The 17,630-nt window shown below is 36.9% G+C and overlaps 1 protein-coding gene and 1 long non-coding RNA gene across 5 annotated transcripts in view; one reads left to right on the top strand and one right to left on the bottom strand.

Annotated features, from left to right (window-relative positions):
• Window positions 1-17,630, bottom strand: part of LOC125258931 — a 46,189-nt gene that overhangs the window by 14,513 nt on the left and 14,046 nt on the right. Inside the window, exons 6-7 of the long non-coding RNA XR_007182700.1 lie at window positions 15,119-15,202; window positions 2,499-2,616 (exon numbers count right to left, since the gene is read on the bottom strand). This is a non-coding gene — a long non-coding RNA (uncharacterized LOC125258931). The remainder of the gene's footprint in view (window positions 1-2,498; window positions 2,617-15,118; window positions 15,203-17,630) is intronic.
• The window catches only part of ppp2r2ba (protein phosphatase 2, regulatory subunit B, beta a), a 69,777-nt gene that overhangs the window by 38,225 nt on the left and 13,922 nt on the right, over window positions 1-17,630 (top strand). For 3 of the 4 annotated variants that reach the window (XM_048176168.1, XM_048176167.1, XM_048176169.1), the window contains one exon: window positions 17,099-17,196. In XM_048176168.1, the coding sequence (XP_048032125.1) occupies window positions 17,099-17,196 (98 nt within the window). Of the gene's footprint in view, window positions 1-13,574; window positions 14,076-17,098; window positions 17,197-17,630 lie in introns of those variants that run through there. The other variant, XM_048176170.1, reaches the window with a different exon arrangement.

The following is a 17,630-nucleotide window of genomic DNA, read 5'->3' as shown; positions in this document are numbered from 1 at the left end:
ACAGGAGTGTGCTGACTGCATTCTATTTGCATTGAGATTGGTACCTGCAATCATAGGCAGTTTATGTTAATCACTGGCAGTTTGGAATTTATCTCACACAATGTGCATAAATTAGGTTTAAAAGACCATCTCAAAGCATACATTTTGGACCCTGCCAGTTCTCTTTGCAGTACAGTATATGGGGCTTCACCCATCATTCTAAAATTTGATATCTATTTACACAGATTCACATTTGGTGCTTTAGAGTTGCATGGCTATGGGTACAAGCCAGGATGTGACCAAGTATTTAAGATTGGGGAGGACCAAGGGTTCTTGCAATTAAAATAAAACCCATATCGATTGACCATTATTCTGAATAAATGAGGATGCAAATCCCTTACAATGACTGTGCTTACATGCACAAGAATATTAACTGGAATTTGGTCATATACCAATGATGTGAGTGTCATTTGAACATATTAAAGGGTTAGTTCACCCAAAAATGAAAATAATGTCATTAATTACTCACCCTAATGACGTTCCACACCCATAAGACCATTGTTAATCTTCGTAACACAAATTAAGATATTTTTGTTGAAATCCAATGGCTCAGTGAGGCCTGCATAGCCAGCAATGACATTTCCTCTCTCAAGATCCATTAATGTACTAAAAACATATTTAAATCAGCGTGTCGAATCATGATTCGGAGCACCAAAGTCACGTGATTTCAGCAGTTTGGCGGTTTGACATGCGATCCGACGCTGATTCATAACGCTGCGAAGCTTCATGAAGCAGTGTTTTGAAATCGGCCATCACTATATAAGTCGTTATTTTGGCGCAGCAAAAATATTCTCGTCGCTTTATAATATTAATATTGAACCACTGTACTCGCATGAACTGATTTAAATATGTTTTTAGTACATTAATGGATCTTGAGAGAGGAAATGTCATTGCTGGCTATGGAGGCCTCACTGAGCCATCGGATTTCAACAAAAATATCTTAATTTGTGTTCCGAAGATTAATAAAGGTCTTACGGGTGTGGAATGACATAAGGGTGAGCAATAAATAACATTATTTAAATTTTTGGGTGAACTAACTCTTTAACCTATTAATTTATCCAAACAAAGGTGATTCTGGGTGATTTTAGATTCAGACAGAAAAGTCAAACTATTTTTGAGAAAAGACTCGTAAACTTGCTAGAATTTTAAAAACATCCTGACCTACATTTTGGAAAATTACCATGCTCTTGTGTTTTACTGTTAAGAACATAAATGAGAAGTTATGAGTTGATCAAGTTACGGACCACAATTACAAGAACGCATGAAAGAACATTCTTTACTGGCATTGATGGTTCCATGAAGAACCTTTAACATCCATGGAAATTTTTCATTGCACAAAAGGTTCTTTGTAGAGGAAAAAGGTTCTTTAGATTATTAAATGGTTAGTTCATCCAAAAATGAAAATAATGTCATTTATTACTCACCCTCATGTCTTCTACACCCGTAAGACCTTCGTTCATCTTCGGAACAAAAATTAAGATATTTTTGATGAAATCCGATGACTCAGTGAGGCCTCTATCGCCAGCAATGTCACTGAACCTCTCAAGATCCAGAAAGGTACTAAAGACATATTTAAAACAGTTTATGTGAATACAGTGGTTCTACCTTAATATTATAAAGCAACGAGAATACTTTTTGTGTGCCAAAAAAAACAAAATAACGACTTTTCAACAATATCTATTATCTAGTGATGGCCGATTTCAAAACACTGCTTCAAAGCTTTACAAATGTTTTGTTTCGAATCAGTGGTTCGGAACCCCGAACCACTGATTTGAAACAAAAGATTAGTAAAGCTTCGAAGCAGTGTTTTGAAATCGGCCATCACTAGATAATAGATATTGTTGAAAAGTCGTTATTTTGTTTTTTTTGGCACACAAAAAGTATTCTCGTTGCTTTATAATATTGGCCATCGGATATAATCAAAAAAATATCTTAATTTTTGTTCCGAAGATGAACGAAGGTCTTAGGGGTGTAGAACGACATGAGGGTGAGTAATAAATTACATTATTTTCATTTTTTGGTGAACTAACCCTTTAAAATGTTAAAAGAAACTGATGGTTCTTTTAAGAACAGTTCACTAAAAGGTTCTTTGGGGAACCCAAAATGATTATTCAATGGAATTGCTGTGAAAACCTCCTTTTGGAACCTTTATTTTTAAGATAAAGGAAATTACTAGACTATGGATCTTAATCATAAAATTATGTGCATGTAAAAATGGTCATTGTCAGTGGTTTTTACAGTCCTGGCTTTAAGTATTCCTCGCTTTTGGCACTGAACAACTCTTGCTATCATCTTTCTGTCTTTATTTAAAACAGACAGAATTGTTTCATATTTTATCTGCCACTCCCAAAATCCTGCACAAATCCGTTTGCATTTAACTGTTACAATCTAGATTGCTCTAGTCTAGACTGAATAAATGTGTGTCGTTCACCCTGCCCCCCTCACCACTATGTGCATACCCATACTGCCTTGCCCACGTGATGCAGTAGATGATGGTGGTATTTCCCCACTGCAGACATCCTCAGAGGCGTAATTGAGGTCCAAGGTTACTCTTGCTCCATGTTTCTCTCCCGCAGGCTGTAATAGACAGAGTTCAATAAAGCAGCACTATAGACCTTATGTAGCCCCGCCCCTTTTCAGTGCTGCGCTCATTGTGTTTGGTTTTCCGGTTTGTATTTCCACAGCATGAAGGTAAGATCTTACGGATTAACGAATTAACCGCTTGTTTCTTATGACATTCGGTTCAAACATTACAATGCTCATGATAACTTCCGTTAACTGTACAACAAGTAAATCAACTTTACCAGCTAATTACTCTTCGACAGTGATACCACAGAAATATACAGGGATATCGCAAAAAAACAGAAGTTCAAACACAAAATTCTAAACATGGCTGCACGCTTGTTTTTCTGGCACATAAGGTCTATAGCCCTTGTGTGCTTCTGTCTATAGACCAGTAATGTTAACTTAACCAGGAAAATTGTGTAACAGGGACATAAATGAGGACGTTGCCTCCTCATTTTAAAACACCACCGTACACCACTGCTATAGACACACAGAGAAAATGGGCATCAGAGTTTGGAGTGGTTGGACTTGGACTCCATTAGGATTACTTAAACCAGAGAGTAATGTGTGTTGATGCACATTCCAGGCACGGTTTGATTTTGATTATCGAATACACTCTTTTCTGAAACAGCCAGAGCTATCTGTCCTTTGACCTGGCAACGTGACCTACTAAAGGACCTCTTCTCTTTCCCAATTTGTCTAATTCACTAAAGTGCCATGGCTGTTGTAATTGGATTTCGCAGGGGTAACTTTGTAGTCCCAGTAGTGGTTTGTTGGGTCCCAAACCTAATAAAGCCCTGACAGATAGGTGATAGAGGGGTGTTTCAGGAACACCCAATATTGGCATCCCCTTTCTTTCGCTAAAGAGAAATATCAAATTACGCCATAGGGGTTCATAAAGACCTTTTAGGTATGGAGTTAATATTTCACATATGCAATGAAAACTCATGCATAGCTGACCTGGATATGAGTTTTTTAATAGCTCCTTGTATATTGCGTCTTTCCAAATGATATCCACGGGAGCCGTGTTCGCTCACACTTGGGGAACATTCAAAGTGCAGCAGCGTAATTCTTCAGTATTATATTTGCACAGGGAATCCCAGAGTTTCACACCTTTCCTGCATTGAAACACATGCAGTGACAGACATCATCTCTAGTGGAATAAAACACACTGAAATGAATGAAATTTAGTTTCATTAGCATAACACAGATGCTTTCAGCATGACAGCACTAATAGCTGGAGGATGGATGCGACCATGCTGAGAAAGAGAAAGAGATTCAGTTCTTCTTTTAGGTTGCATGGGAGTAATTGACCAGAACACTCCCCCCTACTTGCTTACACATCAGTCCATTCCACCACCCACGCTACACAACACACTAATGAATGAGAAAACGCCCCGAAACACTGACAAGATCATCAATCGCTGCAAGCTAGCAAAGTAGCTGAGCTCTGAAACTCACAGGGAGAGAGAGCGAAAGATAAAATATTGCCTGGCAGAGAAAAAGCTTTGCGGTACTCCAATCTGCACTGCGGGGCCCGAAGCCAGCAGAACTTCGCCTGGATAGACAGTAATGGCCTCACGGTTCTGCGCAGGCAGCTGGCCCAGGCTCAGTTACATTACTGCTTATGTGGGCACTAGTGAACTAAAAGGAGGAGATTGCAGCATCAAGATATATGGTTACCTCATTCTAGGCCAATCTTATCTTCGTTTAATATAGTCTAACCTCACCACAGTCTTACCTCATTCTTACCTCACCGCAAGAATACCTCACGACATTGTATTACAAGATTACCTCAAACAGGGATGTTGATGGGTACATAAAATAACAGGTACATTACTCACAACAGGCACATGAAATCACACACTGATTGTGTTGGTAAATATTGTTTTGGACATAATATTTTATCTTTATATATTATTGTTTTGATGACTGTACTGGCAATTCCAAACCAGAGGTTTGTGTACTCCAATAGCAGGGTTTGGCCAGCGGCAAAATTGTACATTCTTAGGTGGGTGGAATCAACCTGTGGAAAAAAAAATCAACCTGCAGCAACAACAACAACTTAAAAGTAGCCCAATTCTGCAGGAAAACTGCAGACTTGGCAACGCTGTCCAATAGGTTCCAGAGGGTACCTGGATAAACCTTTAAAACAAAAATGACTTAATAAAAATTCAGGGCTGTCAGTAAATTAAATTAATCTCTAATAATCGGATATAATTGCACCCAGAACTGTCAACATTTAAATAAGACATACAATTTCAGATTAAAGAGAGTTTTCACCCACAATATTAAAGGGGACCTATTATGCCATTTTCACAAGATGTAATATAAGTCTCCCAGAATGTGTCTGTGAAGTTTCAGCTCAAAATACCCCACAGATCATTTATTATAACTTGTCAAATTTGCCCCTATTTGGGTGTGAGTAAAAACACGCCGTTTTTGTGTCCCTTTAAAAAATGCAAATGAGCTGCTGCTCCCAGCACGCTTTCCAAAAGAGGGTGGTGCTTTAACGGTTTGCGCTTTGGTTGCTCAACAACAACAAAGCTGGAGAATCTCACGCAGCCTTACATTGTTCAAACCTGAGTCGGACACTGATGGAGAGACTCAGGAAGAAGTTACAACTTTCAGAATGCAACTGGACGTTTCTGAATGGTTAGTGGAAAAATTTATGTAGTTGCTGCGGAGTTGATTCAACTCATCGACTAGCATGTGCTGTCATGTTAAACTTGTGTGCAAATCCAGCGTTGAATTGACCCTCGTTTGTGAATCAGTCCAACAACACTCTACTACGACAACTCTATCTCTTCTCTAAAGCAGCCCAACATGGCCTCACCCCCTTTGTTGCATGATCCCGGGGACAGGGTTTTTGTAAATTTTGGGGTTTGTGATTTCACCAACCCAGGAAGAAGCTCATTGTAGTCCCTACCAGCCATTTGTTGTAGTCCTTAAAAAGCAATTTCTGTAAAAGAAAATATCTCCCTTTGCATTGAACTTTGAGTATTGTAACTTTGCAGATGTCGTTTATGCTTAAACAGCAACATTACACACTAACTTGGTTAAAAAAGTGAAATTATACTCAAAAGCCCCTTTAACAGAATCATTGTAATTATGGCCATTTTAATAATATTAGTACTGTAAATGATATCCAGTATAACACATTCCTGTAGCTCAAACAGTAGAGCATGGCGATAGCAACACCAAGGTCATGGTTCGATTCCCAGGGAATACATGAACTGATAAAAATGCATACCTTGAACACAATGCTTGTTACTTTGGATACAACTGTCTGCCAAACACATAAATGTAAAAATTCCAGCAAATAGGGACACATTTTCTGTTGAAGGAGTATTTGAACTTTACTTGTAGTGAAACACTGCACTTTGAAAAAGATGAATTTAGATGCACGACTTTTAGCAGCCAGTAGCTGACAGTTAGCAGCACACCAAAACAGTATCTGAAAGGTAATGTCTATAAATTTCTTTCCTTTAAAGCACCACAGCTGATCTAAAAAATAAATCAACAAATCTAGATAAACTCACTTGTCAGCCATTCCCAACCTCAATGCAATCTCACCACACTACTATAATTCCATTATAGTTAATGGAATTTTTGTTGAAATTGGTGGTTCGGACATTATATGTTTGCCATGCCTCGCATAGGGAATAAAATGGTCACACACACACACACACTAAAAAAAAAAACAAAAAAAAAAACAAGTAATTTTAACTATAAACCTTATAACTACACATTTTTCCTTGAGGGCATCTAACCCCATTTCATTTTCTCTGTGTTATCAAATGTTTGTCTCTACATTGTACCACGTGTTATGTTTCCCTCAAACGGTTCATAGACCTCTCTGCTGTCACCATGTAATGGCCTAGTTTAAAATATCTGTGCAGTTCATCAGTAGGGAGGACGCAGCACACAGTGGCCCAGCGGGGGTGACCCTGCCACTCTAACCCCTGCAACACAATTTACACCCCCATGCTCTCACATCAGGGATAATGACACGCACTACCCCACACGGGCCTCGTGCTATTATTCAAGACACAGAGAGAGTGACAGACAGACAGACAGACTGCATCAGTAGTGGTTGCCAACACAAACGGCCCCAGGCTTCACTTTAAGACTTTAATCATAAAGAGAAATATTTCTCCAGCCCAAAAGGGCCCCATTTATAATTCAGAGGGAAACAGTGAGGCACTAATGTTGTTCCCCAGCGTCAGGCTGAGTGCAAGAGGAGGACAAACAGCGAGGGGCCGGGCGCATTAAACATTCAACTGCTGTCAAACTTGGATTGAGGATTTTATTGAGGGATGTAGTCAATGAAACATGAGGAGAAACTTAAACTCATCAACTAAAGAATGACTTACAATTCATCTCTGTATAGACAGTTACATTCAGGCTCTTTAACAGTAGGATCTACATTTACATATATGCAAACACAATGGCTCTGTTTCAGAACCTAGTGAGCTAACTTACTATCTACTACCTACATGGGGAGCTGCCTTGTAAAATTGCATTCCAACTGAAATAGAAGGCAGCAATTGTTACAAAAATATAAATGGGAGATTCGACTCGCATTGTATTAAATTAGCATGTTACTGAGATAACAGCACAATATTTTAATGTGCATAAAATATATACAGTAGTGCACACAAATATTGAATAAAACAGTATATTTTAATTTAGATTTAACTGTTTTTTGTTCAGTACTTTTCGGTACCGAATGAAATAGAAGCATAAATATAGTATAGTACAGCATTTCTCCCGCTTTCTCCACCAACTTGGGTGACTATATGCAACGTTCTTTGCAGTGCATTGCAAATAAAACATAAAAAGCAAAATTAGCTTGCTACCTTTTAGAATTGGTTTAATGTCTAGGTGCTCTACCATTTAAAAAACTGGGGTGAATAAAATGTTATACTTAAATTAATACTTTTATGTAGCAATTACAAATTGATCAAAAGTAACAGTAAAGACATAAAGATTTATAGTTCAAACAAATGCTGTTCATTTGAACTTTCCATTCTTCCTGAAAAACTGTATCATGGTTTCCACAAAAACACCAAGCAGCACAACTGTTCATTTAATATTGATAATGATAAAAGGAAGAAATTCTTCTTGTGCACCTAATCAGCATATTAGAATGATTTCTGAAGGATCATGTGACGCTGAAGACTGGAGTAATGATCACAGGAATAAATTACATTTAAAACATATTCAAATAGATTTTTTTAATTGTAATATTTCACTTTATTACTGTTTTCACTGTATTTTTTATCATATAAATGCCTTGATGAGCATAAATAACTTTCAAATAACCTAACCCTAACCGATTAAAAAACATTTAAAAAATCTTACAGACCCCGAACTTAAACAGCAGTGTAGTCGGCTCACTAGGTTTTGGACCAGAGCTAATTTATCCTTTTATATTTTACTATCCCAATGTACTCCCTTTTAGTATCCTGGCAATGAGGAAAGACGCAGTAAATGTAAATGAGGTACTGTAAACACACACACAGTCTGTCTCTTTTCGTACATTCTCTGTGGTGTCCTACGGCTTCAGTTCTCCACATCTGTAGTTAAATTATGTATCTGTTAATGACGTGTGAAATTCAAACCAGTTTCCCCCACTTGAAGTTCAACCCCCTACATGCGGCCTTTCTCTCAGACACACGCACAACACATATTCACCCTCCCCTCCCATTCCCCGGAGGCCTACGCCACCTCTCTCTCCCATTTCCACAGGGCATTTTTCCAAGAAATAAGGTTAATTAGCTTTTTTTTGGTCTCAGTCTCTCTCTCTGCCTTGGTTGGATGCAGGCAGCGCTATGACTGTGTGTATCAGAGAGTCACTGACATTGTTGTCGATCAGCAGGTGGTCAAGCTTATTATAACCAGCTCAAATCATGCCCATGTCTGGTGAAATTGGTCCAGACCTGCATCATTTAGCAGCGAGCCAAAGGCAAGTCTTTATTCCACTGGCTTTGAAACTGCCAGACATCGACTTGAAGCAAGTCGATGGAGTCATCCATCGATACAATCCAGGCACGTTAACAAAACAGCAGGCACAGTCTACCGCATGTTGTTTTGTTTGCTGTTCTGGCTGTAAAGTATAGATTCAACAATCAATATGATTTGATTTTCGTTCTGAAAAATCAAAAGGAAAAGAAGGAACATCAAAAACTGTCTGTGTTTACTCTCCGATATTAATTGAATCTAAGCGATTATGACTGTACAGTATATGGTTAGTTTTCACAAGAGAACCCTGTTGGAAACATTTTCTTCATCTTTTGGCCAGCAGTGAAATCTGTAGTCTAAATAACAAGGCAACAGTGCATGGAGAGTGAATATGGGGAATTTTCTGGACACAGATCCATGAAAATTTAATTATAAAGGCAGATCTGGGCACACTTGACCAGTCTCACACACAGTCTTTAATTTGCGGGGGAAGTTCAATGTGCATGAAAATTCTGTAATTTTTTTTTAACACACCCTCAATAACACTTTCTTTGTTACATAAAACCAAAAAAATGAATGGTAGCAATGATTATATGACTTCATAATAATGTTATTTAATGTTGTACTTTTGTGTGAAAAACCATATATGTGACCTAGGACCACAAAACCAAAGGTGAATAAGTATTCATTCCATTGATGTATGGTTTGTTAGGATAGGACAATATTTGGCCGAGATACAACTATTTGAAAATCTGGAATCTGAGGGTGCAAAAAAAATCTAAATATTGAGAAAATAGCCTTTAAATTTGTCCAAATGAAGTCCTTAACAATGCATTTCCACTCACAAAAATACATTTTTGATATATTTACTGTAGGAAATTTACAAAATATCCTAATAATTTTTGGCTAAAAGGAAAATCAATAATTTTGAACCATACAATGTATTGTTGACTACTGCTACAAATATACCTGTGCTACTTATGACTGGTTTTGTGGTCCAGGGTCACATATAACGCGGAACCTATGTATCCTGGTGTCAACACAGGTTTTTTTGAATATATGTGGACTCAAATGAGATTGAGAGCTGCTGCAGTGGAATTTTTCACTTATAATGACTTGAATGTGGGTCTGTTTCACATTTAAAGCTATTTTTATGTGTGTAATAAGTTTATTACAGATGAGTCTGATGCCATCCATCCCCATTCGCTTTTATTTTTTATTAAAATTAGTTTTTGCTTCTTTTCTTTTTTTTCATGCTGCTCTTTTGTGGGTTATTAAATGAAGACTTTTCATTTTTTGGCTGTACTAACCCTTTAATCTATCTCATACAATCTTGTTGCACACTGTTTGCTCACCAAACCAATCTATCATTCTGAATAGATGTTAAACATTTTTGATAGGTTAAGGCAGCTGTAATCTTTTTCAGGCTGATCCGTTGAGATGCTGAACTCAGCGAAAGAGCTCTAATCTCACAGACATTGCTGAACGTATAACTGTGCGTTACAACGCAGTGCTCTATCAGGTCCTGTGATAATTGCAGATTCCATTCAGACATGCTTCCACACAGGCTTACACAGAATCATTTCATTTTGGCTTAACTTCAAAACAAGCATTGATTTTGTCTTTTGGAAATGATTGGATGTTCTTTAGCCCGAGACTGGCTCAGCAGACTCAGACTGACCTACTTTTCCATGAACCAGCCTCTCTCTTATGTTGCAGACAGCTGTGCTATGCTGAAACATCAATGCTATCTTGACTGTGAGGGCTGACAGTATAAGATATACTTTAAAACACATTCCACTTGCTATTTTTCCTACTAATCGTTGTTGACCTACTGTCCCCTTTCAGTGCATAGTGGCATTTAATGTCTTGATATGGTGGATCATCTTGATCTCAATCTCATTTTGTCTGTGCGAAGGCAAAGAAAATCAATTTGTAAATCAATATAAGCTAAGTGCGACTTTATTAGACTTTGTTCTGGGGATATTCTTAGCATGCTTTGAACAGTAGGACATTATACATCGGCTGTGTTCAGAATGGAATACTAGCTGCTGCATACTGCATAGAATATACTGCATACAGCTTACTTCAAAGAGTAGTAAGCTGCATTGTTGTGACAATTTTAATTCAGAGAGTGACATCCGGTTGACATCTTGGCTTATTAACATGATAGTTTTGCATCTGTAATCCAATTTTGCATAAAAAATATTTTAATTTCCGAAAGTTTAATTAATAAGTAAAAAATGTTAAAAATTGTGGTTCATGAAAAGAAAATGGACATACTTTACAAATTATACATACTGCTGAAATAGTATGCTAATATGCTATTCGGAACATTATTTTGGTATTTCCCATGATGCCTTTGTGATGGGGAAGCCATGATCATACATGTTCTAGAGCTGCCGAGGCTGCAGGGATTAGACAGGTTGGCACGGTAACCCACTTTATAGTGTGTGAGTAATGAGAGCGGCTGCAAATTACAGCACGGTAGAGATCAGTTCTTTCCCAGAAGCACTTTGGGTATATGAGACCCTGGCCTTTGACCCTGCTGTTGCAGACTTGGGTGCCCGCAGGATTTATTAACTGCACTCTGTAATGCACTGCCCACTTTATTTGTCATAGGGAGCTAAGTATAAAGACATTCAGAATAGATGACTTACATGTAGGACGACAAATCTAATTCCCTCTGAATCTCACAAAACAAACAACATGTCTGGATGGAACCTGGAAAAAACATGGAACCTGGAAAGAAATAAGAAATCATATATATATATATATATATATATAAATGAAGCTTTAGGTTTTGGGGGGGGGGGTAGAAATGCAAATATTAGTTTAGAATTAGTTATTTTTTATATTATGGTAATAAAAATTTGTCATGATAATAATGTCACAATGCAAAAAATACCTAAATGACCCAAAAATAGACTTCATTTTCTTTTTTTTTTTTCTTTTTTTTTTTTTCATTTTTGTGACATTCACCTACATCCCTACTGTTCTTCAGAGTCACTGAAGCAAGTTAAACAGGGATATCATATTGTGAAATACTCTTTGCCTGGATATCTTCTTGTCAAACAGTATCACGCAGGGGAACGCTGGACCAGAGGGCCTTGAAATTGCTTTTATGAAATCACTTTCTCTTTCTAAGTCAACACATGCTTTGATTATAGGACACCCCCACTCTCTCTCTCTCTGTCTGTTGTCTTTCTCTATGTCCCTTTCCTTCTCTGCTGTCTCATTTATCCTTTAGAGTAAGATGAGAAATAACATGTCTGTAATTGAGCAAACTCATTAAAACATTGTCATCAGTTTTCTCCCTGTCTCAGACTGCAGTGTGCTAATGTGTTTATAATGAGAGAAAGGCCTGCGTTATTGCCAAGCAGAGGGTGTACGGTCAGGTGCATCTCAACGATTGATGAAAAGTTGCCGTGCTATTTCTCTATCATTACCTTTTGCAACATCCATTGTTGCATCTTTTTAAGAGCCACTCACTGTTGAGAAACAAAGAACAGCAAGATAATTAGTAAATGAATAAAATTTACTCCGACTGTAATGATTTCAAATCGCCCTCCCTCAAGAAGCAGGGGGTTTCATAGTCTCTTTCTGTGCAAACAAAGATAAGAAATACAGCATCCAGATCAATGGGCTTAGACATTGAATATCTGCTTTATATGGGCAAGGGAAAGACACATCTTTATGCCGACTATTAGACAATGCATCATTCATTTAGTAACGTGGCTGTGAAAAAACAGTCTCACCATCTTCAAATCCTCCCAATCGGAGTCCAACATCATCGACATTTAGGACAGCAAGATATTCCTGACGCCCCACCCATATGACACCACTGTACACCGTATTAAAAGTGAAGAGAAAACACATTCATGCAGTTAATAGATTAACAATCCAACATTAGATTGTCCAATACAATTTCTAATTATCTATCTATCTATCTATCTATCTATCTATCTATCTATCTATCTATCTATCTATCTATCTATCTATCTATCTATCTATCTATCTATCTATCTATCTATCTATCTATCTATCTATCTATCTATCTATCTATCCCTATCTGTCATCTATCTATCTATCTATCTATCTATCTATCTATCTATCCCTATCTGTCATCCATCTATCTATCTATCTATCTATCTATCTATCTATCCCTATCTGTCATCCATCTATCTATCTATCTATCTATCTATCTATCTATCTATCTATCTATCTATCTATCTATCCCTATCTGTCCATCCATCCATCTCTATCCATCCATCCATCCATCCTCCATCCTCATCCATCTCTATCCTCATCCATCTCTATCCATCCATCCTCATCCATCCATCCATCCATCCATCCATCATCAAAACTGAAGAGAAAACACATTCATGCAGTTAATAGAATCCAACAATACAACATTAGACTGTCCAATACATTTTTTTATCTATCTATCTATCTATCTATCTATCTATCTATCTATCTATCTATCTATCTATCTATCTATCTATCTATCTATCTATCTATCTATCTATCTATCTATCTATCTATCTATCTATCTATCCCTATCTGTCCATCTATCCATCAACCATCCCTATCTGTCCATCCATCCTCATCCATCCATCATCAAAATTGAAGAGAAAACACATTCATGCAGTTAATAGAATCCTACAATCCAAATTAGATTGTCCAATACATTTTTTAATTATCTATGTCTATCTATCCATCCATCCATCCATCCATCCATCATAAACAATAATTCTATATAATTTTATATATGTTAATATTTCATTTATTTATTTTTATCCTTTTAATAATCCATCCATATAATATAATATAATAAAAATGACTTAAATGAAATAAAAATACTTAATTTTAAAAATAAACCAAAATAAACAGAGATATTAGAAATAAAATCTGTACATCAATACATTGACTGTCTTAGTGTGGAATCATCACAGTGTACAGTATGCAAGAATGTGCCATTGTGAATAAATCACACTGTTCCGCAGCTATTTGTGCAATATTTCAGGACTGTGTATTTCAGCTTTCAGCAGCCATGTTCAAAAATAGACTCAATTTTCTCAGTCTCTCCCCCACTGTGCCATTGACCGGCATCACACGCTGTAAACCACGCATTCAGGCTGTTTAACATACACAGCTAAGTCTTCCAGTCAAATGTAGCACAACAGTATCGGAAGGGGTCTCCATGGCAACCTCTTCCTCCCGTTTTCAATTCAGCAAGCAATAAATCCACTGAGGGTGTGTGGCTTCTCAAAAAAACAACAAAAAAAATTGAAGCACGCTTTCCTACTTGTTACATCTCAACCCCTTCGTCTTTCATAAGCGGATGCCACTAAAGACGCAACATCTATGAAAGCATTGTCTGTAGATTTCTACTGTATGCAGAACAATACAGAATAACCAAGCAATGTAATCTGCTGTTTTGAGCTCATCACCCTTCAAACAAATGCATCTTTTAGAGGAAGATAAAAGAAGATTTCTTAAAGGTAGGAAACCCTCCTACAGATGTAAATAGCAAGCTAAGATTCAGAGGTTCAGAAACATTTGGTTGAATGCAATCAATCACAAACTTTGTGGTATTTTATCACTATTGCTCATTTTGTATTGTATGCCTGGAAAAGATGAAAGACTTGCTTATCTTTCTCTGTGTACCAGCATTAAAATCAATCTTTCGAGAAACTGATTTATTAGATGTCTCGAGTTAATCCTGTCGTATGTAAATTATGTGGCAGTTTCTGTCCTCAGTGGTGAATCCCGTGGATTTAGTGTCGAACGTGAAGGATGTTGTGTATTTCTGTGTCAGATGATAATGAATGGAAGGATAATCATAGTCGGAGGAGGGGAGCGTCGGCTCTCTCTGGAGGGGCGGAGGATTCGGAGCTGTTCATGCTGTGGGAATGGCGGCTCTTGCTCTCTTTATCTGTTTAAGTGCACTGAATGTTTTCAACCCTTTGGTCTGATTCAGGGCTTCCATAAAAAGGGTTACTGTATTTAATCTTCTGCTAAAAATGATTTTTGAGGATTATTTTATTTATTTGTAAGCACAAAAAAATTCAGTACTTTGCCTAAGTCTGTTTTAACCGTTTTCTCACAAATGTGGGGCACTAGAACAATGCCTTTTTTTCCCCCAAATCGGTATTGACAGCTTAAAATTCTTAAGAGAGGCAGGCATTCAACATATGCAGATTTACCACATGTTTTTAACATATGAGAATTTAGATGGACTAATTGCTGTTTTTCAACAAATCACTTGTTTGACAAACAAATGCATTTTATAAACGCTAACCACTGCTGTGGTTCTGCTGTGATTACTAGATTCGACAGAGCTTATCATTTACTGTACTGTGGTACTGCAGAACACAATAGCCCTGTCTGAATATTTCATATATATTCCTAACCCTATCTTGTTTTAAGAGTGTGTGGATATTAAGAGTAGACCTAAAAATAACTGTACTATGAATTGAGATTCTTCTGGCAACCTGCATTATTTTAATGGAATAGTTCAGCAAAAAAAAAATCCTTTACTCACCTTCATGTCAAACCTGTATGACTTTCTTTCTGCCACGTATGAAGTTTAGCAGAATGTTCAATGGTGTCAGGTCTCATACAATAGCTTTGTGTGAAGAAAAAAAAGACAGATATTTACAATGTTAGAAATTGATCATCTTTTCCTTAATTGCAGTTCTTAAATTTTCAAAAATGAAAATTCTGTCATTTATTACTCGCCCTCATGCCCTTCCACACCCGTAAGATCTTCGTTAATCTTTGGAACACAAATTGAGATCTTTTTGTTGAAATCCGATGGCGCCGTGAGGCCTGCATAGGGAGCAATGACATTTCCTCTCTCAAGATCCATAAAGGTACTAAAAAACATGGTTTGACACACGATCCGAATCATGATTCGATACACTGATTCATTATGCTCCGAAGCCTTCTGAAGCAGTGTTTTGAAATCGGCCATCACTATATAAGTCGTTATTTTGTTTTGTTTTTTGGGTGAACTAACCCTTTAAATCTCACTGACATTCAAGTCCAGACAAGTCATTTTTATTTGTACAGCACTTTTAACAATCCATGTCATTACATTCATATATAGGGTGCCATGGGGCTAAAGGCACACCAGGGTAAAAGGCGCATTTGATTTTATTCTCCTCTAAACTACTAGATGGCACAAAAACATCCACTTTTCAAGATGCATGTGGAAATTTGGCTGATCCTTAATGAATATGTTTTGAGACAAAGGTCTTCTTAATGATTTCCAGTCTCCTTAAAGCAAGAGTTTTTTCAATAATGGAAGAATATGTAAAAGTATGGTATTTCGGGTAAAAAGCACCCCCTGCTGTTGGAGCTAAAGGCACAATAATTAACATGAAAATAAATTGCTGGCTGACTTTTCCATTTGTTGACATGACATGATTAGATTCAGATGGTAAATATCATATATTAAGTTGGGTGTCCATCTTAGAGATAATCACTATATTTTTAATGAAACCATCATATTTAAACATGATATTAATCATATCATATAATAAAATATAATTTATTGTTACTACTGTAAATCTATATTAAATTATTATGGGATCTCCTTCAATGCTTTTAAAATCTTTACTTTTTTTTTTACTTTTTTGAACAAAAATGAATTATTTTATTCATCAAAATAAACAGAAAATAGTAAAAACTTTGCAAAAGTGATTGTTTTAAACTTAGACATTATTAAAAACATATTTTATCTAAAGTATTTGTATAAATAATATGCCTTTTACCCCATGCTGGTGAGCCTTTTATCCCGTGTGTGGGGTAAAAGTCCCACCTTGCCACCTCATAAATACCTCATAGATTTTTAAACAAACAAACCACTTTTATGACTTATCTTCACACAAAATCTGTTGCTCCATCCAATCATACACTGGGAATAGTGAAAAGCACATTTTTCTTAAGGTGTGCCTTTAGCCCCGTTGTACCTTATTTAAATTTGTCATGCCAAAACGTGCACACAAGGTCTGACGACATTGATGCCAAACATGTCACTGTTTTTTATTTTTTAATGTCTCTTGTGACCTATTGCAACACACCATCGTAATACACATGCATATTACGTGTGTTGTTTGAAGATTTATAATTACCAGCCACTGGAGAGTGGGCTTTGTTTTATATATTAACTTATTGATTGATCAATTGCAGCATTCTGTGGTTAAATATGTTTTAGATAACTAAACTGTATAATTAGCCAATTTCCTGCCTAGATGTTTCATATTACTCCATGGTCTCATTCTTCTTACATAATAAAACAGTTCAACATTTCATGTCTGCTTGTTTGCTAAGTAGCTGTGTAATAAGTGGGATAATGTACAGTGAGCCAGTCATTAATCACCAAATAAACCCCTGAAGAGAGATGCAAGATCAATCTTTTGTGGTTTGTTTTATGATAATGACCAGATAACTGTATATTATCCCTTACAAAGAGTGGTAAATCCTGCATACATAAAGGCTCTCTTGTGTTTCTTTGCAGCTGACATCATCTCTACTGTGGAGTTCAACTCTACTGGAGAGCTCTTGGCCACGGGAGACAAGGGAGGAAGAGTTGTGGTTTTCCAAAGGGAGCAAGAGGTAAGACGAAACCATGAAATCTTTCACATACATTCGTTCTGTAAAATGTCAAATGAAATCCTCAGCAGGTCAATAAAATCTGTACTTTCCTTACTGTGTGAGGAAAAACCACAGGGTCGCACCCTGTAACACAGCTTCCTGTGGCTTTTAACAAGGTTCCAATAGATACACAATGGTCTCGATAAACCTCAGGTGCACATGCTCAGACGTGAAGATTTTTCCAGGATAGTTTTGGACAGCAAAGACTTCTTTAGAATTAGATGTTACCTACACTACAAGCTACTAACAATAAGTAACTAAGTACACTTAAGCAACTTAAAGGGAAAGTTCACCAAAAAATGAAAATTCTATCATCATTTACTCACCCTCATATGTCTATCTCCAAATCTGTATGACTTTCTTTTTCTGTGGAACATAAAAGAAGATATTTTGAG

This window comes from Megalobrama amblycephala, linkage group LG23 (assembly GCF_018812025.1).
Source record: "Megalobrama amblycephala isolate DHTTF-2021 linkage group LG23, ASM1881202v1, whole genome shotgun sequence".
NCBI classification, from domain to species: domain Eukaryota; kingdom Metazoa; phylum Chordata; class Actinopteri; order Cypriniformes; family Xenocyprididae; genus Megalobrama; species Megalobrama amblycephala.
Note: the sequence above shows the minus strand (reverse complement) of the source record. Positions and strands in the feature narration are given on the sequence as shown.